Consider the following 27978-nt stretch of genomic DNA (forward strand, 5'->3'; position numbering starts at 1 on the left):
AGCTGCCATTAACGCTCCAGTTTGTCAATCAAAACACCTATCTGGCCAGTCTCATACCACACACATGCTATTTTTTTGTGGGGAGAGTTATTATTGGAATTGATCAAAAATCATGTTATACACCAACTATTGAGTTACTTTAAGCTTCCCACTAGCAACTTCACACGTTGTTGGCTTTTATGGTGAATAATGTTGGACAGAAATAACCATCAGGATTGCTGGAGGCTGTTTGAAGTCATGAAAATGCCCTCCTCATTGGCTTGGATGAGCAAAGATAGCAATGATGTTCGGCCATTGCTGGGGACTCTTCCTTTCTCTGTGGAAGGATTTTCACGCTGTAGCTTCTATCAGTATTTTCTTTCACTATGAGATTTAGAGTAAACACTAGAATCTGAATCATAAATTATGGTCTCAGTATACAATAATCATTGTCTGGGGATTTCTAAATGGAAGGTAGCTGCTTGCATGGCGGCAGGTAAGACAGCTAATAAGCCTACAAGCCTTACATTTTTTTAAGGACATGCCTGACCGTAAACAATGCTCTCCTCCCATCCTCCTCAGTAGTAAGCACACAGTGTTACTGCCCACATATGAAAGTTTTGCACTGGAGTTTTTTTTAAACTCTATAATTGTTTCCACCCAGTTTTAGCAATGAAAGCTGGAACATTGTTCTCTGTCTCTATTCAGTAAAGCATTTAGACAGTGACTTGTCAGTCTACAGAAAATATAGTGACTTATTCAATTATTACAGCTACAGCCATTTTTTTGAGATCAAGAAAACAAGCTTTGTGATATTCAGATAAAGAGATATCAAAAGGATATCACAAGAAACTAAGATGTTGTTGTCTGTTATTACTTGGAATGTTTATTAGATATCAGAAATGTCATGCAAGTATAGACCACTGTAGCAACTGATATAAGCTAAAAAGCTAAAATGCCTGCCTGATTATGTTTACTTGCTCATATTTTGTTGCTTTGGTCCTCTTTCCTTGTTTTTTGTGCTTGTGAGGTTACACAATTAGTTCCTGTCTGTCTTCATGATAACCATTCTGTACGGCGGTCTTTTATTTTCTTATTTTATTCTCTATGCTGTTTCTGTGTCTGATGTCCTGTGTGTCTGTGTAGATCGATGCAGCTTCCATCAAAAACAGACTTGGCGTATATTTAAAGCGGGGCACTGTGTAGAATGGCTGCGATCAGCTCCGGCCGACATGATGAAGCCTCAACACGCCACAGCTGTGCCTGGTGGAATTAAGCTGTAACACAGGCAGAAACTGCATTGTGTCTATAACATCCAGATTAGCAGATAACATTCAGATTAGTAAGGAGAAGACTAGCATGGCGGCAACCTCACAGGGAGGACACTTTAGTGATTGTTTTCTTGTGATGAATTATCTTGTTATCTTGAGAGACTGGCCTTTTGTTTCCTTGAGATAATAAGATAAATGAACCTTTTATAACTAACTTCTGATCCCAAGATGATGACTTCAAAATCCTGAAAAGCACTGCTGTTCTTGGCTTCTGTATATAGCACATTCACATGTACACAATCACAAGATTGTGATTTTGTTTACTTTTTATTTAAAACTGACAAAACCCAGCTTGAATTGTCTGATATTTTCATTTTAACTGCCAGGCAAACTAAGAAATCTGCCTTTTGTTTTCTTGAGATAATGAGATAAATGAACCCGTAGTGAAAAGGACTGCTAAATCATAAGATTGTGATTAGAGTTTGCTTTCTTCATAAAAGTAACAAAACCCTGCTTGAGCTCCCCTTATAATACCCATTTTAAATGGCAAATGGCAAACTAAAAATGCAGCTCCTGGAACTGTCATCATGAATAAATTATATGTATATATATATATATGTATATATGTATATATGTATATATAAATATATATATATACTGTATAAAAGTGTAGTCACAGCAACCCCACACTGGTAACACTGCCCTCTCATATTATACAGTTCTAACATCTCTTGCTCTCTTGGACAGATTTTTCTCAGTCTAGTCATAACTAAATTGCTGTATTTGTTGTCAGAATTTCTTTTATTTTAGAGTGCAGCATTTTTTGGGATGATTTGGATTTGGTCGGAAGCCTAGTACCCAAATGAAAGAACAGGAAAATATAAAAGCTTGCCACAGCTTTTGTGAGTCACAATAGATGTTACTGTCAGGAGAGGACAAACATTTGTTTTCTAATTACCAGCTCGCAATCAGTCAAAGAGCATATTTGAAATTGTCACACAGCTACAAACACATGCAGATTTACTAAGGTATATATTTTTTACACAATCTACATGATTTACATAAAAATTGTACAATGTTGTAAAATGTACAAAAAAGGTCTTTCAGTGTATGTTTATTTCAAATAAGGAAATCAGAACCCATCCAACCACATTCACCTGTAATACCTCTCCTTAACAAAAAGCCTGGCAGCATTTGGCTGCGACTGCGGCACACTGTTCTGTGGGTGGGTGCTCACAGCTCTGCACCATTGGCGTGAGCCAAGACCAAGCCTTGGAGGATTAGAAATGGAAATGACAGGCGTAAAAATGTAAGAATCTGACCCTTTTTTATGCCATTTCACAGGAGAGAGGGACGACACAAGGAGAGAAGATGAAGGGACAGACAAGAAAGACAGAGGAGGACTGCTGGGGTGGGGGAAAAGACTCATCAACAACAGCGACAGAGCTGATTAATCCTGGCAGCGGGGGGTCCGAGGGCTGACTCAACATACCCTGAACTGCATCCCATCTGAGATTTAAAACAATTTGCTCAAGCAACAACAATGTAAAATCGTCTGTGGGTGACTGTGAGGATAATCAAAATGTAAACACTCATTTAAATACAATACAGTTCACAAAACAGTCAGGAAAAGCATGTGAGATGAGTTCCTAAACTGTGCTTTCTTTTGACGAGCTGCACAGCAGTACACTCTTAGAAATACGGGTTACAGATGGGTTCCTCCTAATGGGGTGAGGTTCTATCCAGAACCATTTGCTTCCAGAGACCCCTTTACTGAAGAGCAATCTTTTAATCCAAAGAACCATTTTTGAAAGAAAGAGTTCTTTGAGGATTGTTGAACTTGAAGAAGAACTCTTTCTTCAAGGGATCTTTGTACCATTATACAAAGGATTTCTTGGCAGAACCCGCTGGGTGGGTTCTGGATGGAACCCTTGGAATATAAAAGGGTTCTGTGTAGACCCTGGGTGTATTTGAGATAAAACCCTTGGAATATATAAAGGGTCTTGGCAGAACTCTCTGCGTGGGTTCTGCATGAAACCTATACAATATAAAAAGGTTATCTCGAGTGTGTTCTAAATAAAACCTTTAGAATGTAGAAATGTCCTCTTTTCTGTAGAACCCCCTGAATGTGTTCTAGATATAACGGTTAATATAAAAAAGGTTCTTGCTAGAACCCCTGGGTTGGTTCTCTTTAGCATCTTTAGAAGCTAAAAAGGTTTGGAAACCCCAGGGGAAGGTTCTGGGCAGAAATATGATACCACAGAAGGGTTCTCTGTAGAACCTCTCATAAGAGCTTCTGGGTGAAACCTTTCACAGGTGGTTCTGGGTATAGCATGTTATCTTATTCCAGAATTATAAGATAAAAAAGTTCTACCTGAAAGTAAAATGGGTTCTCCAATGGGAACAAGCTGAGGAAGGCACCTTTATTTCTAAGAGTGTAGATATGACAGAACTTTAAACAGGAAGCTGCAGCTCCAGTGGGGTGTGGACATGATGTATGGAGCTCTCCTCCATCTTCTCGCTTATTCTGGCCACTGTGCAGCATTCAGGGAGCTGTTGGCAGCCTGTAAGCATCCTCCCCAGTCTGACCTGTCTAACCAGCCCGAGTCTGTGCTGAACTGATGGGTGACTACGACCACGGAGCTCTGTTTAATGTTAGGAGACTTTCTATCAGCACCTGGCAGACCTGTATCATAATGTCCCTTTCTGACATGAAACTCCCAGTGCATTCACAGCTAAGAAGTGCCTAAAAGAGACGGCTTTTTCACCGGCCCTCAAAAGGAGAGGTCTGGTCGGTGTCAGTGCCTTGGCATTTAAAACAGGACAGGTGCTCCACCTCCAGGATGTTGCTCTTAATAGGCATAGACAGTGGGTGTAGCAGTCTGACCTCCTCTGCTTTCACCGCGGCGCACGAGTCTAAGCCTGTTAACCTGATCACACAGTTGCATGATGCCAGAGAGAGAGGATAAGTTAGCTGCAGCTCTACATGGGCATATTTAATCAAGGTGATACAAGTCCAAAGACAGAAAGAAATAAGGGGAAGATATGTTCATGCTCAAGATACGTCTGCTCTTCATTCTAGCTATCTTGTGGTTCCACTCCCCCTAGAGGCATTTTTGTCATTTTTAGAGGGGAGACAGGCGATCTTTAGGCGGGGATAGCAAGTCAGCAGTACATGTCACATAAAAGTGGTATACATCATCTGAAAGACAGGAACCAGAAGATTCATTTGCGATGCAGCTTGCCACTGTGTGTCAAGCATTTGTAGTTATAAATCTGGTGTAAATATTGTGTTTATCCTATTGTGTTTATTCTTTAGGCACCTGTTCGAATAGTATATGGTGGCCATTCTCGTGCTCTTTCATGTCTCATAAGTTGTTGCAGCAGGGTTTGGGTTGATACCATTCATTACACAGACTTGATGCACAATTCGACCATTTCTGATAACTCCAGAACTGATAAAAATGTTAAAAAATCCATCAAAAAGTCCATATTAAGCCACCAAAACCTCAAGGCACACCACAGAAAAATGCATGTTGTGATTTGGTATCAAAAACTTTTGACATTTCTGCAAGATTGCGTTTCTCAGCAATTGGATGGCGAGCACTCCTCTACTGGGGATTGCTCAGAAGCCCCCTTATAGATAGTTTATGTTGGGAAGCCATCCATCCTCTGAATGTCCCTGGTCTCTAGTTTGTGGTTGTGAAGTTTCATGAGGCTGTGATTATCCTTGAGGTCACTGGGATTGGGAATTGAACTTTTAAAGGTACTGAGCAAACACTTCATTGCTGCCAGAGGAGTGCTGACTGAGATTACCTCATACATGGGATTAATATACAAAATAATATATATGTATATTTCTCTCTTTCTCCCTGATGGTCTGAGTAACTACCTACTTTTGTTGCTAGTGGCTTAATTCATATATCAGATATTTTGGTTGTTGGACAAAGTTATTGCAAGGGACAATTCAGTAGTCCCTGTATATTGTTAGCGACCCTACCATCCCTACACAATTCTACGTCCTTGCATGCATGCAAGTACTTTTGTGCTTGTGCTGCCAATGTATACAGGATAGAGAGGGTGAATATGCGTTTTCGTGTGTGCATCTTTTATTCATGCCACTGTGACTTGCAGGAGCCATCTTGAAATTACATCTTTAATGGCCATTGATCCACTGCACCCCAGGGAGCTGGATAGTATAAATGTAGTCCCAACACAGACTTTTTAAGTAGTGTGCAAGGTTGTCTAGCACCATCTGAAAATGTATGGTAAGAAGAAAACTTCTTTAAATTCCTGAGGTTAATTCTTATTTTAGTGTCCACAATGTCACTAGCAGCCTCATCCACTTCAACATCATCCTCTTTGAAATAAGCTCCTAGTGCTATTGCCTATTCACTTTCTTCAATAGCTCCTTCCAGAGCAGACCTTAGAATAATGATGGCCACCTTATTCTGTTCTCACTCACGGTAGTCAAGGACAATTACCCATAAATGAAGAAATAGCCGGCACTATTTCAAAAGGTTGTTCAGTCACTGTTCAACTCTTCAACGAACGGGCAGACTTGAGTGATAGCGTGCTGAGAAGTCAGCAGACAACGACCTAAAATAGCACCAGGTATGTCTGCAGTAATAGTTCCTTGTCCTTGACTAACAAGTTTGACAACAGAATGGGGATGTGACCGCGAGCGAGTTTGAATCAAATCTTAGTATTTTTTCCCTTAAACCCCCTCGGAATAGAGTTATCGCATAACACGATGAAGCAATAACCTCTACAGTTTAGGTCAGAGAGTATGATAATACGAGTCCGATAGCGAACATCCCCACCCTTATTTGAAATAAATATTCATTTCATCTCTTGCCTTGCTTGGTCTCCTCGCAGCTCCCTCTGGTTCAGTGGTGTGTAAACAAGTGCTACATGTGGTGATATTGGCAGAGGTCTCTCTGGGTTACGGTGTGTAACTGAGATAGAAATATATCATTACTGGGTGGGGACTGAGGGGATCTGAGGGACAAAGAGACTGAGAAATAAGAATATTGGATTCCGTTCCACACACACAAGCTTATGTCCTTACATGCGGGCTGTCTGCTCCATCTGTCTGTTTTGCTCACACACACACATATACGCAGATACACACACACACACACACTTAGCATAGGGTGTCCGTTAACTGCATGCGAATGGGTGATGGACTGCTCCAGTGGCTCTGCCGGTAATATAATCTCTTCTATTCCCCCAGATCCCACACCAATATGTCACAATTGTCATTTATTCCCAGCATGGTCACCCACAATCAGATGGCTTTTCACATTGAACACACCCCACTTCTGTCAGGATGATGAACACTTAAAGTGCACTCACACACACCTACACATGCATACATATACTGCGTATAAACATCGTTGCTCTTTGTGCTCATGTTTGTTGATTTAGTCGAGTCTGAGAGGAAAGTCACAGCGCCAGAGAGTGGCTCACTGGGTTAGTTTCTTTTTCCCCCACCTCTAAATCAAAAATACATATTTTTCCTCTTACCTGTGGTGCTATTTATCCATATAGATTGTTTTGATGCGAGCTGCCAAGTTTTGGAGATACTGGCCCTAGAAAAGTCTGCGCTCTCTCGATTATAATGGAACAAGATGGCGCTCAGCGTGTGGTGCCTCCCCCAAAAAAACACATCTGAAAAACTCAACTGTAAGGCTGAGGTGATTTGCTGATTTATAATCAATGTCATTGTTTGCGAAAATACACCAATTTACATAACATGCGTTGACATGATGCAATGAACTGCTGTGCCCTATCAAAGCATGGATTTACTCGTAGAACAAGCTGCAGCAAACAAACCTCACCTCACTAAAGTGTGGGAGTATTTTAAACAGAGATGCGACAGTATGATTTCCTATAAACTATGCAAATTGGAAATGGCTTATCTCAGCAGAACGACTGCTGTGCATGAGCTGTTGATAATATATTAGGATTATCAACAGGCAGAACATGTTTCTGTTAGTAGTAGTCACTTAAAATTAATTCTCTAAATGTTTTAACAATTTATCATGCTGGATAATGTTAAAAGTGATCTCTGCACTGCTGCTGTTAGTAATGTGACATGCATCATCTAATGTTACTTACACTGGAGTGTGCACGCACATTCAATCCACATTTAGAGCCTGTGCTGAACTGAACTTGCGCAAACAGTCAAATAAACAAAAAACAACACTGCTCTACATCAGACAGGTCTGACGGCACTACTTTGGTGAATAATAAGTAGAAATTTGAATCCTGCAATATGCAAGCTGTTTTTTGTTTCTTTGACTTGAATTGTGATGTATGGGTGAGAAAACAGATTCTCCTGTTGTTACAGTCTGTAAATCTTTTCAATTATTCTCCTTATCTCAAGTAAGAGGAAGAATATGTATTTGTAATTTTGGTAGTGAATTGTCCCTTTAAATGCAACCCTCAGTTACATTTACACACAAATAAACCCTCTACCGGTGTCATATAAAACAAGTCACTTTGACTGTGTCCAGATAATAATTCACACTTTCTTTATTACAATGAGGAAGTGGACCAATTAGTGGCAGAAATGCATTCATGGTGTGACAAAGAAGATCTAAATGTCTATGTGTCAGTCATGATCTCGAGAACAGACTTTTTTTTCATGAGCTAAACATGTCCTGAATATGTCTTACAAACGCATCGCACTGAGCAATGAACTGCTAATTAAAAGCAGACACCTTCTTGTCAGGAAAGGCAGGGTATTAATCAAGGCACCAGTGTTTGCTTCACCTTTGAGACCAACAGGAAGTTCAACATTTACACATAGTTTTCTATGTTTACATGTTATTTCTGTATAGTAAAAAGATAATTGGTTAGCCACTAAGGGAAAGATGTAAAATTGGATAAAAAATAGATTTGATTTGACTTGATTAGAGATGACCTTCAGCAGTGTGAAAAATCAGATTGCAGACTTGTCCTCACAAAGACACTTTTTAGCAGAGAGGATGTTCTGAGGAAATCTGAATAGACACGATGACATAGATTCAATATCATCTCCCAACTACAGTTAATTAAATGGAAAGATACCATGATATCTGCCTAAAACTGTGTGGAAAACCAGCATCGATTTGGGCATATCTGCTTGCTTATCTGGACCCTGGGAAACCCTAACGCGAGATAGCAGGCTGAGCTGTCAGGGCTTAAGCTTGGGTAGAAAGGGTGTAATGGCAGATGTTGCAAGAGAGCTTTTCGGTGAATTCAACGAGGGGCCGAAAAAACATCACCTCCAATCGGAATTCTTGACGAGTCCAAAAGTGGATCTAACAAGAATCTTCTAATCTGACATTTGTATAAAGTCTCAAGGTTCTGCTTTCTGTTCTGAGACAAAGACTTCTTTTACAATGAGAAAAATGCCTACACAATGCTGATGTTTTTTTCCCTTTTCTTTACATAAACCATTATACTATTTACATCAGTTACAACAGTGTTAATCCATATATTTTGGACTTTAATCTAGTTTAAATTCAAGTGTTCTTCTGTTGTCATTCTATCTGCTTTATGTGAGATAATCTCTTATATTTGCATCTTATTACACGTGATATGTTTGTATGTGGTTATTTCCTTTACTTAAATTCCACCTACTTTGTGTAAGCTCATTTCTTTTATCCACATTTCACTTATTTAGATATGAACTTATTTATCTTATTCTGTACTTGCACTTCCATCTGTTTAACTACAGGCTCAGTGCTGCTTAATTATGTGCTCTCATGTTCCTAATTTTTGTTGTCATAACAGGGGGGCTTACATGGGTTTCTGATTTTTAATTTTTGTTCTGTAAATCTTTTAATCTGGAAAAAAAACTTTGTGCTTAAGCTTGAAAAGTGCTACAATGAAAACAAAAATACCAATGTTATGTACAGTATTAGTTTTTAACATCATGTGCAACATCACTTTTCAATATCACAGGCAATATTATATTCATTATCATGTGCATTTTTAATTTCCTAATTATTATCATGCACAATATCAAATGTAATATCATGTTTAATATTGTGCGATATTACCTTCATTAGCATTTGCAGTATTACTTTTTAATTATGTTTAATATCTAATCATGTTTAATATCATATGTAATATTATTTCGTCATTATTATTATCAAGCACAATGTTATGTTTCATATCACATGGAATTTTACTTTCATTATCTGGTACAATTTAAGTTTTTTTTATTACTTTCAATATCTCTGACAATATTACTTATATATTATTTTATAGTTATTTTATAGTTTAATGTCATTGCCAATGCTACTTTTTCTCTTTTTACTAAATTTATCACTATTTGTCTTTTTTCTTGCAATTACTCCCAATACACTTTTCATAACTACACTTTTATAATTCACTTCATATTTATTTCTCTATTGTCTTATTCTTATTCTAATTCTTATTCTTATTCGTATTCTTATTCTTATTCTTATTCGTATTCTTATTCTTATTCTTGCATATTGTAAGGAAAATGCATTACAGAATATATTTACACAGAAGGGCAAACCTGAACACACTATCCATGTCCTTTCTGGGTAAAGCACTACAACCTTGTCACAGTGAATAATGTACTGATATAAAATTGTACAAGACCCAAATTAAAGATAGTCGTGTGCCAAGTTGAGGAGAGAATTATAGCATCTGACCTTAATAAGAAAGCACATCCTCTTGAGACTACCTTCACTTCAAACCACCAAGGATATCTCTGACTACCTGTTAACTTTCTCTGGTAAATTAGGAGAACATTATGTCCTGGCTATGTTTCCATTTGCCTTACAGGGAGCTCCTCTCTCAGCAGTGGGCCACTGGGAGAAGCAATAATCGCCCATAGAGACACAATAAGCCTGTAAGGAAAAATACTCTCTCTGCTAATTAGTGTATACTCGTTTTTGTATAAGCTTCACAGTCCTCAGAGGAGCAACAAGAGGAAATGTAAAGTGGAGTGACAAACTACTGTAACACATTAGCTAGATTATAAAAATGTGAGAAAACAGAAGAACAAAAAACAATATGCAACTTGGGAATCTACTCATGAATACAGAATTTAATGAGTGAAAGATTGCTAAGATTATTGTTTGCAGGACATAAACGGGTAATAATTTCAGAGAGAACCAAATATTAAGTTTAATTTTAATGAACGTGTGCAAAACATGATGTTTTGTCAGTGTTAATGAGCATAAGCATAAGAAAATTATTAGCAGTGAGCTTGCCAGTTCAGTGATGTTAACAGGTGATGTTAAAGGGATAGTGCAGATTAGTTGATGTGGGCTTGAGCTATTTATCCATATCAGTGTATTAGCTATAGTAGATGGCAGCTGGCACACCTCCAGTTTACCTTGCTGTCAGACAGCCTTGTCCAACTGGAAACTATGACATAAGCCCAATATCCCTCTCTACAAAGCCATCAAACTCCACAGGTGAAATCAGTAATTTAACCTTTGAGAACATGGGAGTTGCTGTTACACCGCTGCCTCAATCTGTTACTTTGTGTTATTGTGTGACTTTAGAAAATGTGAACTACCCTCTTAAAATATGGAAGTCACGCAGTAACACAAATAGTCTGTCCGAGGCAGCGGTAAGCTGGCAGCTTGTGTGAGCTGCAAGGTAAAATGACTGATTTCACCTATGGAGTTTGGTTTGTTTAGGGAGAGCGACATTTGGCTTGTATAACATTGGTTTCCCGTCAGAAAAGGATGTCTTATGGTGAAGTAGAGATGTGAAAATATTCTAAATATAGCATACATTTAAAGGGACAGTTCACACAAATCTGAAACGAAACGAAACCCCACCTTCACCTGTCATGAGGATGAGTGGATAATAACTGAACTTTGGGTGAATTATCCCTTTAAACTGTTAGTGATTTTTTTAGGTAGACCTTTTTTAAGTGGCTGCTTTTGTTGCTGACCCTGTCCACAGCAGTGTACTTCTCTCTGCTTCTCATAACTGGTGGCATGTTGACCACCATCTACCTACTTTCAATAATTACCTCATACAACCCCAGTTCAAATAACGTGACTTATCCCTTTAAGGTGTGACTATTGGAGTAGAAACTCCTATTGCACAAGGTATTTAAAATACTACACGTCAAATATATTGAAAAACATATTGTACATTCATTTAAGAACATGAGTAAATGTGACAAGAGAGACATAGTCAATGTTGGTACAAGAGAAGAAGAAAAAAAAACATAGTGGGAAGAGAAAGCATTAATATGCAAAGTTAATAAGTATAAATCATGCATGCTTTGGCAAAAATGATTTTTGTGGTTTATTAATCCTTTGTATGAGCAGGCAAATGAACTCTGTGAAGTGCCTGTGTGTTTCGCATTCCAAATGCGCTTTAACTTTAAATTTGACTGCATTTAATTGGGCATTTAGGATGTGCAACACCTGGCTGCTTGTGATTCTCACTACAGGTTCAGTGATCTGTTGGGTTAAACAAAGATTTTGAAAGTTTCCTTGCAAACCTGCATTGTCTTTTGGCAGTTCTAAACAAGAAAAACCTGTGATTCTCAGTGTTATCTCTTTGTTTACACTTGCAGTCATTTAAATTAGAAAAGGGTGATTTGCATTTTGTTATCTGCCTTTAATCTGCTTTGTGAAACAGCACAGAAACCTTGGTAAAAGTTCTGCAACTGTGCTGTTGATCTGTGACAGTCTGTCTCACCGGGTTCTGCATTTTATTTGATACAGAATCGCATCTGTTTCTCTCTTCCTCAGAAACCTCATTTCGTCATTTCATGTCCCCGGCTCTCTTTTCTTCAATATTCTCTCTCGGTCTCTTTGCTCTCTCTCTCCTTCTCATCCGTTCAAACAATTACAAAGCGGATGGTTCATCAAGTCGAGCAGAGCAGGAGCAGGGTGGAAATGAGGTGTGTAGTCCAGTCAGTGTGATTTAGAACAGGCCTCTGATAACAAGAGAGGTTAATGTATCGGTCTCAGGCCAGAGGACACATGCTGAATCTGCTCTATTAGAAACAACTTGTTCAGAACAAAAATACACTGTTGAGACATCCGCTGCAGCACTTTCATCGTGACAGTTTTATGAGACAGATTTTATGCTCAGTTTCAAAGAATTTTAAAATACAAATTTGAGTCATGTTTTTTTTTGTTAAAAAGCAGTCTGAGCCATAAATGTAAGAATCAGTACTTTTTAGTATCTGACAACACCGTGGATAGTATACAAGTGAGTAGTTTATTAGTAGTTTATAGTTTAGTAGAAGTTAAGGGAAGCTACAATTTGGTGTTAGAAATAACAATAGATAATTATTACTGTAACAACATGGCTAATAGCAAAGAATGATTATCTTATCTTTATCTTTTTAAAACTATGGCAAGTAGCGCAGGGTGATTTTACACCTGTTGTCACTTGTTTGGAACGAAAAGAAGAAATGACACACTGTTGAATTTTAGAAATGACCCAAGGGGAGTAAACATGAAGTTTCATGGACTGATGGGTAACTCTGTTATTGGACAGTTCTGGTGATGAAATCAAATTCCAGTGACTGACAGAATTATAAAATGAGTAATATTTACAAATATATATGAATATATGTGTATATAAATGTGTATATGTGTTCTTTCCTGTTACAGAGAACTCACAAAGACATGACAGATTTTAAGCATCATTAGTATTATTAGACTGCAAATCAACGGCATGTTATTATGAATAATGACAGGTAGCACAGGACAAAAAGGAGCCGTCTTGTACAATAATCACTGTGAGATCTCTGTCACACATATTTTAATGGACTTAATGAACTGACAAAGTGAGCAGGATACAAGCACGGGAGTTTTAACAATTTTTGACCAATTAATCAGGAAAAATACCCACAGAACATATTTTATAATCAGTAGATGGATGTATTATCCTGCGGCTGGTTCATTTGCTTTCACTCCATAAACTCCAACTATTGTCACATGCCTTTTTATAGTAGAATTCCACCAAAAGGAATCTTCCACTTGGACATGGAGTTTTTTGTGATTTCTGTGTACACATGTCCCTATCCAAAGAGCACCTCAACCAAACTCATTTTGAGTCCAGGAAGCACTCCTACCAAAACATTTTTTATTTTCTGTCTGGTTGTTTGGTTTGCACCAGGGCTGCATTGACACCAGCCCACACAAACCCATACTAACCTGGCAAACACTTCTCTTAAAATAGATTTGCCATGTTATCTGACAGCAAGACCTTTGATGAAAGGTGCACAACTTGATCATGTCAAAAACAAATCAACAATTAGCTGGTTTCCTCTGAGTAGAAAAGGAGAAACTCCCATGCCTGGTTATGTATTCTGCTGTATAACTTCGACATAGTTTTATCCCCTCATAATTCCCCATAAACGGTGCTGTCATTCTCCATAACTCTCATCTTTAAACCTTTGACATATACTGTCTGATGTAAATGCAGAAACAGGTGTTTCATACCTTTGATCTCCTTCTCATTCCTGAACCAGCGCAGGTCCGCGGCGGGCTTGCTGCCCTGAGTGATGCAGGTCAGAGTGATGTGGTCTCCCTCCATGGCAGGCTTCGTCAGGCCATCGATCTCTGGCTTCTCTGGCACACCTGAAAGATGGAACGGAAATCACCGCGATGGAACTAATTCACACACAGCGGTATGTCATTATGCAACAATAACATTATTATGCCTTATTGGAAATTCTCCTCCAGCTCGCGCCCCTGCAGGGAGATTAGAGAACAGACTACAGAGCAGCATCCCTGAGCAGTGTCCTGCTCGAGGACACATCAGGGTGAATTCTTGCTGACACATCGCTGGATGGACTCTCTAAATGCTGAGATGTCTACTTCTTTAAGGATCGGTTCACTCTAATAACAAAGACACACATTTTCTCACATACATCTGGTGGTATCCAACGATGCAGGTAGTTCTGATTTTCTTTGACCGGGTTGTGAGATATCTGTCCCTGCCTCGACTCAAATACAATAGAGGGGAATAGAGTTTTTTTGTGACGCTAGCAGAATTGAAGAATGACTTTTGAAAAATTCAGCAGCAGTGTGTCTTCCCAGAATCAATGTCCAGGGTTCTCTGGGTACTCCACAGACTTTAGCGTGAGCAATTTTCACTTTTCTTCTAAAGAAATTAGAGATGCACCAATCAATCGGCCAGTGGCCAGTGACGGGCCAGTCGGTGTCACATAAATCCTACTGTGTGGTGGACAAATTTAAAAAAATGCGCTGCACAGTGGTTCACATCATGTGCACAGCAACACAGACAGTGACTCTGGGTTCCTACGCCTTATGAAGCTTTTACTCCACCACCTTACAGCTGTGGTTAATGACATATCTATACATACATACATATATATATGCTAAAAATGATGAGGCTCGATTTCACGTCCTCAACCAAAATTATGTTTCATGATGTCATTCTACTGAGGGGTGACAAATTAAAGTAAAACACCATGAAGTTTAATGTTTCTAAATGGCTCATCTGTCCATAATTAGACCTGCCATAAGCTGGTTGAGCCAATAAAAACAATCACTCAAACTATTACCAGACAAATAACTTTCAATTTCAACAAAATCATTTACATTTTCTTTTCAAGTTTTTTTTTTCAAGCCAACACTCATTGAAACAGCAACATCAACAACGACTGACAGATCACTAAGTACAGCCACACGTACAGAGTGGCAAGCAAGGCTCGAGTGGAGCTGTCTTTTGTGTGAAAGGCAAAAGCAATTAGGCGCTCTCTGACTTATTTTATTTTCTTGTCTACAAAATGAACTATTCAGTCAGAGAATGATTTATTATGAAAACACAGCAATTACCATTTCAAGGAGCTTCGAGCACTTTATCCAAAATTCTAGGACTTTTCAAACTTTGAAAGTATAATATTAAAAGTCAGTTGTTTCAAGGATTCCATAAGAGCCCTGTTGTCTGTGTCAACCAGAACTGATGACACGATCAAATTTTAGAATGATTTTATGAATACTTTCATCATGTTGAGGTTATTATCAGTCCACATGAGTTCTCTTGCTCTCTCTGCTTCAGCTACAAGTCTGCATCCCATTTTTCTCATTAAGAAGTTTTCATATGACAAACATTACATTTGTTTTTATTGCCTCTCTTGCATGACATACGCTTTAGTGTTGATTAGCTCTTCAAGTGCTTAGAAAAAAGAATTATGCAAACTGCAAGAAAAGTGTTATTCCGGTGTGCTCCGGCAGCACTACACCTATGACAATAAAGTCGGTGGCGATGGTCACAGCTACACACATGCAAATGCAGGATGTCATCGGCATTAAGAGGAACAATTGACTTCAAGAGTGAACATCAGTGGAAAAGGCAAAAAATATAAAAGAAGACAAGAGGAGGGAAGAGGCACCTTTAAAAATAATTTAATTGTCAGTTTTTCATTATGAGCAAACAATTTGATTATACCATTAAAGAAAAGTTACAAAAATTAACTAATCTATGTACGTCAACTGACCCTTACTAAGCCCCGCCCCTTTCTGCTCTGTGCTCCAACACCATTTAAGCAAGCTTGCCCCCCAGTGGAACCTCAGGCGACTATGCTTCACAAAAATATGCTATGTGCTAGGCTCATATATGTTGAAAAGCACATTTTGAAGATGATTAACAGTTACTGCTAGAGGAACAGTAAGCTAAAGTTAGCAAAATCCTAGCTAACTAACTGGCTAATGATTGATATAAATTAGTTAGCTAGTTAACTAGAATTTTGCTAACATTGACTGTAACTAGCTAGCTAACAATTGATGCAGTTTAGCTAATCACGCTCAGCTGTTATTAGAGCACTGACTGGAAAGGGGCGGGACTTAGGAAGGCTCAATTACATTTCTTATAAAGAAAATCAAAGTCATCCGAAATCTGAATTGGCAGGTCAGTTTTAAAAAGACAATTGAAATTGGCTGAGAAAATTTCAAGTGGTGCATCTCTAAAAGAAACAGCACCAATGACGACGGAAGACAAATAATAAGGTCGAGTTGTTTTTCCGTGTGTGTGTACAAGTGGGTAAGCAAAGGCTTGTGACCACAGAGAAGGCCGTGCAATTGTAGAGAAAATGTTCATTACTGGCCTTTCCTATAATGAGTGTTTTAAGTGTGTAGTGTCTGCCCTTCTAATGTCAATGAGCAATAAGTCTGCCTCAGGCTGAGTGACTGAAAGGTCTGCCAGTCAATGACATTGACTGACTCTGGCCTTGTCTGTCTCACCACCTCCTGTAAGGTTTATTACCAGACTTAAAGGTCTTCCTGTACTCTGTTTACCATCCTTCTGCATACACAGTCCTAACAATAGCTGCTGCTCGGTAAACACAATATGCATCGAGATCCAATTAAATACCATACATGTAATTCTCCGAGTGCATGTTTTTCCATGCAAATTCATCCAACGTGTGAAGCGCAAGTGTCACTATATCTAACTAAGTACTGTGGTGCGTGTGTAAGTATGTGAATGAGTAAGTGTGGCTTGACTCAGAAAAGTGTTAGATGGTTTTTCTCCCAGACTGAACGAGAACAGATCAAATACAATGTTCATCTTATACAGTCACGTTCCCCTTGGGTGGCTAGAGGCTGCAAAGCTTTAATCTTTCTCTCTGTTTGTGTGAGCTGGTGTGTGCATGTCTGTGTGAGCGCAGTGCATTGTGAATATGTGTGTTTTCTCTGCTCATGTGTGGGCATCATGGATTTGTCTGCGCTGTGGTGTATTCGTGTGTGTGCATGACTGTTTAAGCATAACCAACAGCGTTTTCAAGACATGAAAAAGAAATGAGAGCTCGATTTCTGATGCGTGGTGGAGAAAAAGAAGAAAAGTAGATTTCACTGATAATTCCTGGGGTCATTGTGACCACACTGCTTCATCTACACATTTCTTAAATATGCAGTTTACACAAAGTTTAGAGAAGGTATTTTTTTTGTTTTTTTTAATGTTATTTAGAATTTAAATGAAAGTCAGTTACAAATATGAATTGAGGTTTTCTGCTGTGTATTTTTTCTGTCATATTGTGCATTTTTAGCTAAGCTGGGAACAATGTTAGTCAGTCAATTGATTAACCACATTACTCCAGACTGAAATATCTATTATATGGAGTGCCATAAAATTTTGCACATTTATGACCCCCAGTGGATGAATTCTAAAGACTTCACGATCATGAGATTCTGAGTTTGGATTTGTGGTTTTGAGCGAAATATCTCAACACGTCTTGCATGGATTGCAAAAATATTTTTTGGACACAGCCATGTTTTCTGCAGAGATTTAAAGTAGGATAGATAAGGATCAGCTTCACTACATATCTAGTTTTGCTAAGTGATAGCACAGTTGGTTATGATGGGTTTGGAAGTGTAGGCTATAGTAACTGGTACAGAATTAATTAACTAGATCATGTGCCCTGATTTTGTTGTACTGGAAGTGTCTAGCTGCTACATGTCAGTAGCCTATACACTACATTGTCTCTATTTCCAGCAGCAGGACTCTCAATGAGTGGTTGTACCCAGTAACATTAGGAGTCCTGCAAATTGTTCAAGACAAGAAAGGTTGACACAGAAGGAAGGCAATTTAACAAGACACGGGAAAGTGAATACATGTTTGTGTTTAATGGAGACAAACTGGTATGTCTTCTTTGTCTTACACTACTTTGTATATTTCTTTTTAATAAATTGGTGGACTTCTTCTGCCTTCAGAGCTAGTTATTGCTCATTAAGTTACTTCTAAAATCAATAATAATCTAATGGAGAGACAATTATGTGATATGACAACAAGAAGATACATTTATATAGTCTTACATTTAAAACCGGCCCTTTGAGGACAATCATAATACTTCAGTTGATCATACTGGACGTGTTCTGCTGTGGGCATGCTGCGGCAGACCTGTTGCACCGTGTCTGCGTCTCATATATTTTAGCAGGAATTTCTTTTTAGTGCTAATTAGCAAATGCTAGCAGGCTAACACCTGCCATACTTCACCATGTTACCACAGTCATGGTAAGCATGTTAGCATCCTAGCGTTAGCATTTAGCTCAAATATAATGTGAGTGTACAGTCTCACAGAGCCATTAGAGAGTTATTTTAGTGTTTTATTCATAATTGTGCTCATAATGTTTTTTTAAATGCATTTCTGGTAATAGATAAGCACATGTTGGTATTTTTTCACCAAAATATTTTGAATGATTTGAATGTGAGGCTCATTTCATTGTTCATTTGTTTAACAGTTGGACGTTCTGTCCAAATCATTTTCAGTGTTTTCTCCTGTTCTTTGCCAGCATGCGCCGTCCTGAAACAGTTGCAGATAAACCAGACCATTCTGTATGTTTATTAAATGTCCCTCTCTGTTTTCTGGCTTGCACCATTAACTATTGTTCAGTATTGCAAAATAATTTTCTCCATATCCTTATTGAGCAGTAGCCTTTAATGTCTCTAATTCTCAGAATGCTTGTTAACACAGAGAGCCAGCTAATGGTCCTGGAGTGCACTAGCACATCTATTAACATTAGCGAAAACTAATTGGCGAGATAATAAGCCCGGTGGCAGGAAATGAGACAATGTTTGTGTGGGGCTATGATCACAACACAAACATTACTGGAGGGCCTAACAGTATGTTTTTGTTTATGTGCAGATGCAGGTATTGTTTTTTGTTTGTCCTAAAGAAAAAAAAAACCCCAAAACATAAGTGGTGTAAACTGAAAAAAACATCTTGCAACTCAAAAGCACTCAAAGGTTTACCTCCACCAAGGTTGCATAAATATGTAGAGGTGTTATTTTAGTCATAATGTTCCAAAATGAATGGATACACTAAATGGAATACCCATAATAGTAGAGTCATTGAATAAAATTTTATAGGGGCTGCATGACACTACAAAATCTAGGCCTTGTAATGTTAACAGACCTTTGAAATATGCTCACTTCTTCTTTGACTAATGGCTTAATTTTCCAACTGATTTCATTGAAACCTTAACATTAACTACAGCTACTAGCAATGTACTTTACCATGCATTCTTTGTTTGCCAACCTTATATTTGGTGATGTATTACTGTTTTGAAATCAAGTGATTCAATTTGAATATTGGTCAGCTTCTAACACCATGTCCTAAACAAATGTGACGCGAGTGAGCCTCAGTAATAAAATCAGATTGATTGCATTATGAATGTCCTAACTTGTCGCATGCAGCGTTTTAAGCTGGACTTTTGTTGGACTTCCTGTTTCTATTTATTCTTGTTGCTCACAGTGAAAGTGCTGCACTTAAAAAAAAAATTGAGAAAAATAATTGACTTTGCTTTTTTTAAGATACACTTGAGTCTTAGAAACCCAAACATAATTATATTTCAAAAACTGTTCATAGTGAGCTGTGAAGCTGATTTGTCATTTGTTGGGAGCCTGAAACTTAAATGGTTGCAATTGGAAATATTAAATTACTAGCTATTAGTCATTTTTATTTCAATGTGATTACTCAGAATTTTTGGGGGGTTCTACAATTAAAAGATTCAAGTTTATCCAAAGAAGAAAAGTTAATTATCTCAACCAAATATTATTAGTTGGTAATTCTCTTTCAAAACATAGGAGCTTGAGTTGGGCTCAAAATCCATTTTTGTGTGTGACATTAAAGCTATAGAGGGACTTTTTAATTGGTTATGAAACAAACAGTTTAATACTGGCGCCTCTATATGACCTACATAAATAAACAAAACCATCTGCAAGAAAATTGGCAATTTCTTTATCACAAGTCTTAATGTCTGCTGTTCTGAGGTAAATCAGATGAAATGTGCCTTTATTTACATTCTTCCAGGTAAAGTTACAGTGAGTAGTATATTATCCAGCTAAAAGGAGGACAGAGGAGATTTTCTTCTGTTATATTTTGTGGTTATGGAGATGGAAACACCTCATTTAACTACAAAAAAATAAATAATGTGGTAGCTTATTGAGGTAACTGACCATTGCTAATTCCAGCCTCCTTGCTGGTGGCTATTTTGTCTGCCATTTCTAGTAAAGATGTAAATATCACAAAATGAAACGTGTTTTCTGTTTAAAATAGAGAGAGAGCTGATACCCAACTTTTATTTGACTGGTTACTTCTCCAGTCTCATCTCGATTGTGCAGATAACATGAACGTGGTTTGAGCACATGACAGAAGTGCATATTTAACTGATTGAGTGATAAATTGGCATGAAATCTGGACACGCATACAGTGAGGACACAGTACAAGATTCAAAGAACAAGAACTTCTCTCTGGAACATTTTGTATGTTTAACAATCCTGTGGAGAGAAATTAGTACAAAAGATGCCAAAACACCATTCTCCTCCTCAAACAGCAGCCTACGTAGACCATAAGGCACTGCAGCCACAAAAAAATGTCTGAGTGTGAGATGCAACGTTTTCTTTGTGCTCTTATTTTCACTAACCTCTTGCTTGCTGTTGAAAGCACCTGTTGTTCGAATGCTGTTCAAAGTAATTCTTCTGGCAGATTTTTGAGAAGGTGTTTACACTGACAAATCATCTTGTTCCAGACTGATGTTATGTAACAGCATATAAACAAATCACCATTTCCTTTAAGTAGGAATTAAAGTTTTTCTTTAGATCAAACTTACCTAGAACTGTCAGGTAGGCTTTGGCTGTTCTGACCGGCATGGTGAAGAGAGAACAGGTGTACATGCCTTCGTCAGACAGCGTGACATCACTGATACTGATGGTCAACTCCGACCACGATGCATGCACCAGCTCGATCCTGTTGTCCCTTAAAGCTGGACAGGAAGACAAACAGAAGACAGGCAGACAGAGAGTCAGCAAATATCACAAACTGTTTAAATACCAGCAAACTAAAGTGATGAAGGTTATCTCAGCTCGGCGGTGTTGCTGGGAGACACACTTCAAGTCCTACAGTTGGATTAAAATGTGATTTATTAAATGCACAATTATATGAAACAGTGTAATGTTTAGAAGCATGTTAGTTGACTCTTTCTCTTGTGCTCCCTTCATGTGGTAAAACTAGTTCCTAATGTTTTTGTTTTGCATTAATAGTCCCTCTACTGTGTTTCACATTCTGTAAAGCAGAAACAGTGTACAGTTTATTGTCTATTGGGGTCTATTGGGAAGCACTATCCACATACAGTCAAATAGTCAGAAGGAAGGAAAGAAAGCTAGACAGGGTAGAAGAGGCACACTGAGAGATATTAATGAATGTGAGATGGCAGCAGCAGGAAACAGAAAAATCAGAGAGATCAGTGGTATGATAATATTTTGCTGTCTCTCTATTATAGAATGCTGAACATGTGCACATTGTTGACTAAACAACAGAAGAGTGCCATCTTAAACACACACGCATTAGTCTTATCCAGCCGTAACACTACGAATATGCCAGACAGTAAATAGCAAATCTCAAAAAAATAAAAGTAAATAAATAAAATAGAAAATCAGCTTCTGGTAGTATTTACAAATGTGCTAATCAAACTGTTTTATAACTACAGCTGTTTGCACAAGGATATACAATATCGCCTGTTTACTGCCTATTTAAAGGCTACTTGCTTTAAAAGAAAATCAATAATTCGAAGCAAAATATCAATTTAAAAATTATGTTATTGAATTAAGAATGATTTTATTGATTCACTGGAGTCTTTGATCAGACCTGCGTCTATAGCAACGGCCTGCTATTCAGAAATTACGGACCTCAAACCTTGCTCCATAGTAAACCAATCAGAACAAAGCTGTGTAATAATTGGAAATAAAAAGAGCACTTGTGGTAATGTAAGCAACTTATCTCCGAATTAGGGCTGTCCTGAATACCACTTTGGGGGCTTCAAAGCAGCTATTTACTTATGTACTTTGCTATAAATTGTAATTATGAGCAGGGGAGACGTGAGTCACTGTCTATTCGATCCCTGCATCCAACGTCTCAAAAGTCAAATTGACGAGCAGGCAACTGTTAAGCAGTTGCCAGTGTGTAGTAAGGGTCATGCTTGCGCTCGTAGCAGCCCCATGCTAGCAGGACCACTTTTTTGCACACAGAGCAGAAATGCTCCCTCGAGAGGATGCTTTTTGGCTCACGGATACTATTCTGCGTACTCTTATTATGTGCATGTGCCTGGCTTAATTGCGCACAGGCTCTGATACTAATTAAATGCTATAGAGGAGCTCCATTTCTTGCTGTTTATCAGTCTTTTGCTTTTCTCTGTGCAGTTGACTCAACTTCTCCTTATTCTCTCTAAAATTGCCACTGTACGGTTTTATGCCTCTGCCAACCAGTAAAGTTGTATTTTGCATCCATGTTTGTACAGATGAATATTATGTATGCAGGGTTATCACTATATTGACATGTGTGAGTCCTGTGAATAATTTCCAGTGAGTAAAATGCTTTTTTCATTCAGAGACTATTTTTACAGAGGAGTACAGAAGACTGATTGAAAGCTTCAACAATTTTGCAGAATGTTATGATGTCATAGTGAGTTTAACTTTGACCTTTTGGATATAAATTTTCATCACTTCATCATTTTATCCTCTTGGACGTTTGTGTGAAATCTTGATTAGTTAATGAATTCTTGAGGTATGGCAAAAAACAGAGTTTTATGAGGTTACAGTGACCTTGACCATTTGACCACCAAATCTAATCAGTTCATTTTTGAGGCATCACGCTCATGAGGATGAAATGGAGGGACAGCCCATGAACCTAATGCTTCATATTGCCAGACAGTAAAAAAAGCAGCATTTAAATACTGATTTGGGTATTGATTACTGTGGCAATGGTAAAAGCTTTGAAGCATTCATATCAGCCCTAGTATGAATAGATTTAAACGCATAAACATCAAACATCGAACCGAAATGTAACCTCAAAACTTTTTGTTCAATCTGAAAATGAATGCATCAGTACATATCTACAGTAAACTACACTCATACAGTCTTCTCTGCTGGAAACCCTTGTAGACATTTTACTTATATGAAAATGTAATCTTCCAAAAGACATAACTGGAATGGAAATCAATACTGCAATAAGAGGCTCCAGAAAGAGGTCTAATGAGAATTTGGCAAGATGTGAGAGTTTAAATGGATCTGCTGAAATTGGATGGCTTGTTGAAAGATACTCTGTGGTCTTCAAAGTGGACTTCATATCTGTGATATAGTGCTGCGCACACTGCAATTACGGAATGGGATGGCGCCTTGATGATGATATGATTCATACCTGTTGTGTCCCAGGGACGCATTGTGATATACAAAACAAAACCGCACAAAGGACTGGACTGTACTTTTAAGAAAAGACCATGTGGACTGTTCAGTGTGCAAAGCATTTCATTCATTCTGTTTCTGTGGCCTTGGTTGCTCGAGAGATTCATTCAAGCCCTCCTTTGTACAATGCCTTTCTACAAACTTTATTTAATATGAGCAGCCAAGGATACTTTGCTTTCACTCTTCATCAAAGTGACTCGGAGAACACCTCACTCAAGTGCAGGGTGTGTGTGTGTGTGTGTGTGTGTGTGTGTGTGTGTGTGTGTGTGTGTGTGTGTGTGCTGTGCATGTTTGGGTTCAGCAGAAAAGAGGCTTGATTATTTGTGTACAGGTGTTTATATTTTCTTTCATGTGTTCTCACATGAAAGAATATTCCTATCTTATGGTAATTTGTGAGAAATCATATAAAAAGTAGGACCCTGGTTTTTTGTAACCTCTCCACAAAGATCTGAAGAGTAAAGACCATTAGACAGTCTGTTTGTAGAGTACTTTAAAGAATGTCTGGCTGAATGGTGAGAAACGATACCCAAGGTATCCAAAGTACTGAAACTGTGTTTCAACATCCCAAAGCTTTAAGCCAACACTAAAAAAAGTATATTTTCTTTCCCAGATCTGTTAACCTTTACTAACCCACACAATTCATCTAACTTCTTCTAAAAGTACAATACAAATATTATTAGGTTATACTTGACAGTGTTAAAAAAACAAAAACAAACAAAAAAAGCTAAATATCCCTTTATTCAGAAATCAATGATTAATGTCACCCTCGGTGTGGTTGCCTGGTAAACTCTTCAATGCAAGTGCCACTGTTAGCAAAATCCTTTTAAATTACTGTGGACTGTGAGTGTCTGGAATATAGTTAAGCTAATGTGAGCCAAAAACAGAAAAACCTTTAAAGACAACCAATGTTTTTCTCCAAAACTCTGGAGCCAAGCAAAAGTACAGATAGGGAAGAAGTGAGAGGGACAGAGATGAGAGAGAAGAAGACTGGACAGATGGAGGGTAAAGTTAACATGAACATCAACAAACATCACTGACACTGGTCCAAATGAAACTGAACCAACAGAAAAAAAAATAAAGGCGAACATTGAAAATCTGTCAACAAATGCAGCTTATTATGAGAGTGTCACAATTTCAATATTTATATGAAAATGGATTGAAATGAGCTTTCAGTTTCAATAATTGAAATGAATCAGCCATTCTCCCAGTATTTTTGATTCTCTCCACCTCTGTGTATCCAGATTCTCCCTTCACTTCAACCAGGAGTGGGGAAGCAAGACACAGAAACTTCTTGAAGTTCTTCCGCTGTTTTTATACATGGGAAAACTGCAACCTCACTGTACATTTACTGCCACAAGACGACTTCACTGGCAAGTCACAGCACTATGCTTCTTATTGATGGCTAATCAGACCAGAAATATTCATACATATTCAAGGGAAACTGCACAAAAAGTTTTGCTGCTGACACTCTGAAATGCACAGATAATACAGTACAGAACCTGCATAAACACACACTTCGATGTGGACTGAACACTGTCGTTATGCGAGCGTGATAGTGACATGGCGCTTGCGGTCTTGACACAGGGTCACAAAAATCAGATCAAGTTGTGACCTTAAAGCCTCTGTACTCCACACAGGCATTTTCAGCTACTGTGGGTGATTAAACCTCTACTCAGATTCACAAATTTCATCTACCAATAAGAATGATAAAGGCCTGACACCTAACAGGTATAACAAAGTGAACAAGAGGCTGTCAATCACTTGCATTCTACACTCCCACAGTCCTGAGCACAGGTCTGATCAGCCAGATTAACTGAAAACACCTGTTTGATTGTACAGAGCCTTAAAATCAAAAGGCAAATTAAATTGTGAATTTGTAGCACTGTGACAACCCTATTATGATGTCATCCTCTCTTTATGATCACTTTGTTTTGAAGTCTTGAATATACTAGGCAAACAACAATTTGACTGCATATATAAATTGTAGATCCCCTTCTGCACCAACTGACCTCATCAATATGCCATTAGGCATTCCCTGTTTGTTTAAGGCTTTTTCAGTGTGTACCAGTAGGCCTGTACAAAAGCTATAGGAAAACACTGCTCTACATATACATTATATTCTATAAAAAGTATAACGGAAACATAAAATGTATAATTTACAGTGGATGCCAACTACAACAACAGTAAATTAACCTTTTTTGAACACTGCACAGACACTGTAACTGTTTAAAACATTACTTGTGGCAATTAGTTTGTTGCCAGATTTTGAGTCTCACATTTGATTGATTGAATCGAGGCCAACTGTTTCAGTGTCGTCTGTGTTTTTTCCCACTTACGGTTATAATTTGTCAGTCACTGGTAAATGTCTAGCCCTCGAGGTGACTGTGAGAGGAGGTGTTAGGCACATAAACTGCATTCTGTGTATGCATAGCTGCAGTGATCACAGAACTGACAAATGTGGAGAAATGTCAGTGAGCACACTATCTCATGTCATTTCGTCTGCCAAGGGATGGATAGCTTTGCTTTGCTGGTTCCAGGCTAAACACCTACAGTAAATGGCAGTAGAGTTGTAATCAGTTTGGCTAAACGACAGCTGCTCTCTCTCATTTATTACTGCATTTGTTCTGTAGCTTCCCCTCCCTCGCAACACCGGTTATCTCTGCATGCTGTGTACTGAGCCTGAGCAGGCGTGACACGTTGATATGAGCACATGACATATCTTTAGGCTTGGCGCTGGTGACGGTACATTCCTGTTTCTGTGTGTGTGCGTGCGTGTGTTTGTGTGTGTTTGTATGAGTACACATGGCCATCAATGCAAGACCACCGAATTAGATTTACTCTAACGCACTGCCAGTCTGCTTAATGGTGAGACCTGTCCTGAAAAGATAGTTGTTATCTCTATACCCACAAATGTATACACCTTGTTTCATCAAAGGGTAAACTAAGGCAGAGAATAGATTATTGAGACTGATTCTAGACAAAGAATAGACTCTCTTTCCCTCTGTATACCTTTCTGTCAGTCTCTCCTCCTACCCCCACAGACCTCATTCTGTCGACTCAGGCAGCTCCGCTAACCTGTGAATGTGTACAAGTTAAACAATGCTTCTTTTCAACTGTTGTCTTATTTGCTTTGGGCAAGGAAGTATGCACAGGCAAATGTCAGAAAATACATTTACTGTTGCTGATTTGCTTGCTGTCGCAATGCAACTCTGCTTTCCTCTTTCCTTCTCCGCAACAGCCGATTCTGGGAAGTTGTTTATGTGAGGAACTGGATACCTAGATAGTTGTTTGAGAAGTATATAAAATATTATAAGTATTATAGTTCAGATTATTTCAAGTGGGGTTGTATGAGGGACATATTGATAGTCAATGTATTATTACAGTATGTGCTGGTTGACACGCTACCAGTTTGGAGAAGCAGAGACGAGTACCAGCACAGAAGCTAAGCAATGTACTGGTGTGGACAGGGTCAGCAGCAAAACTTATTTAAGCCACCTAAAAACAGGGTTTAGGTGTATGCTAGACTTAGAATATTTTTTACTGCACAATGATATGACTATAATTATCACAGCTATTAGTGTTATCGTTGTATTGTTAAGATGTGTTCTAAAAGTACTGATACACACAATGAACTTATTTCACCAAGTTCAAAAGCATCATGTCCTTTGTGATGTCAATATTTTAACTGATACAAAACAAACCCATGTTGCATGTTGCGCCTACGTCTGTTGCTAACTTTGTTTGATGCTAGACAGGACTTACTGTGAGTTTTTCAAAGAACTCCAATCAAACACAGTAATTTCTGATGATTAAAATTTGAAACTGTTACATTAATTATCAGGAAATTTATTGTGGTTTATTGTGAAACTGTTTATAGTTTCATCCCTACTCAAATCAACAAGAAATCACTGAAAAATACAGGCTTAATATTGCTTTTGTTCACTCAACCAGACTATTAGCAAAATCAGTAATTTTGTCTTGCAGAACACTGAAGTTGCTGCTCTACTGTTGCCTCTATCTGTTAATTTGTGTGTGTTATTGTGTGACTTAAGTGAATCTAAACTAACCTTTTAAAACACCAAAGTCACACAACAACACAAACAAATCAACTGATCAAGGCAGTGGTAGACCAGCAACTCCCATTCTCTTGGCTGTAAAATTACGATTTTACCTATAGAGTTTGGTTGATTTGTAGAGAGCCATATTTGACTTAAATAATGGTGGTTTCCTGTTGGAAAAGACTGTCTGATGGGAATAAAGGGGTGAAAATTTCATCAAGTGTACACTTACATTGATATTGCTCCAAACTGGTAGCGTGTCAGCCACCATCTACAGTAGTTAATACACTGTTGATTGCTGAGTACCTCATACAGCCCCACTGCAAATAATGTGAACTATCCCTTTAAAGGAGGCAGAACAGTGGCTTGAAAAGCTGTGTTGACTCTGTATTTGCATTTATCATGAGAGAGCGTAACTGTAACATGACTCGGTATGTGACATGCTTGAACAGCTG

At 38.2% G+C, this 27978-nt stretch overlaps 1 protein-coding gene across 3 annotated transcripts in view; it reads right to left on the reverse strand.

Annotated features, from left to right (window-relative positions):
- The window catches only part of cadm2a (cell adhesion molecule 2a), a 311927-nt gene that overhangs the window by 40085 nt on the left and 243864 nt on the right, over window positions 1–27978 (reverse strand). For all 3 annotated transcript variants that reach the window (XM_084731248.1, XM_084731246.1, XM_084731247.1), the window contains 2 exons: window positions 20840–20992; window positions 13709–13846 (listed from right to left, as the gene is read on the reverse strand). In XM_084731248.1, the coding sequence (XP_084587374.1) occupies window positions 13709–13846; window positions 20840–20992 (291 nt within the window). The remainder of the gene's footprint in view (window positions 1–13708; window positions 13847–20839; window positions 20993–27978) is intronic.

Source organism: Lutjanus erythropterus, chromosome 11, assembly GCF_056507025.1.
Source record: "Lutjanus erythropterus isolate fLutEry1 chromosome 11, fLutEry1.hap2, whole genome shotgun sequence".
NCBI classification, from domain to species: Eukaryota; Metazoa; Chordata; class Actinopteri; order Lutjaniformes; family Lutjanidae; genus Lutjanus; species Lutjanus erythropterus.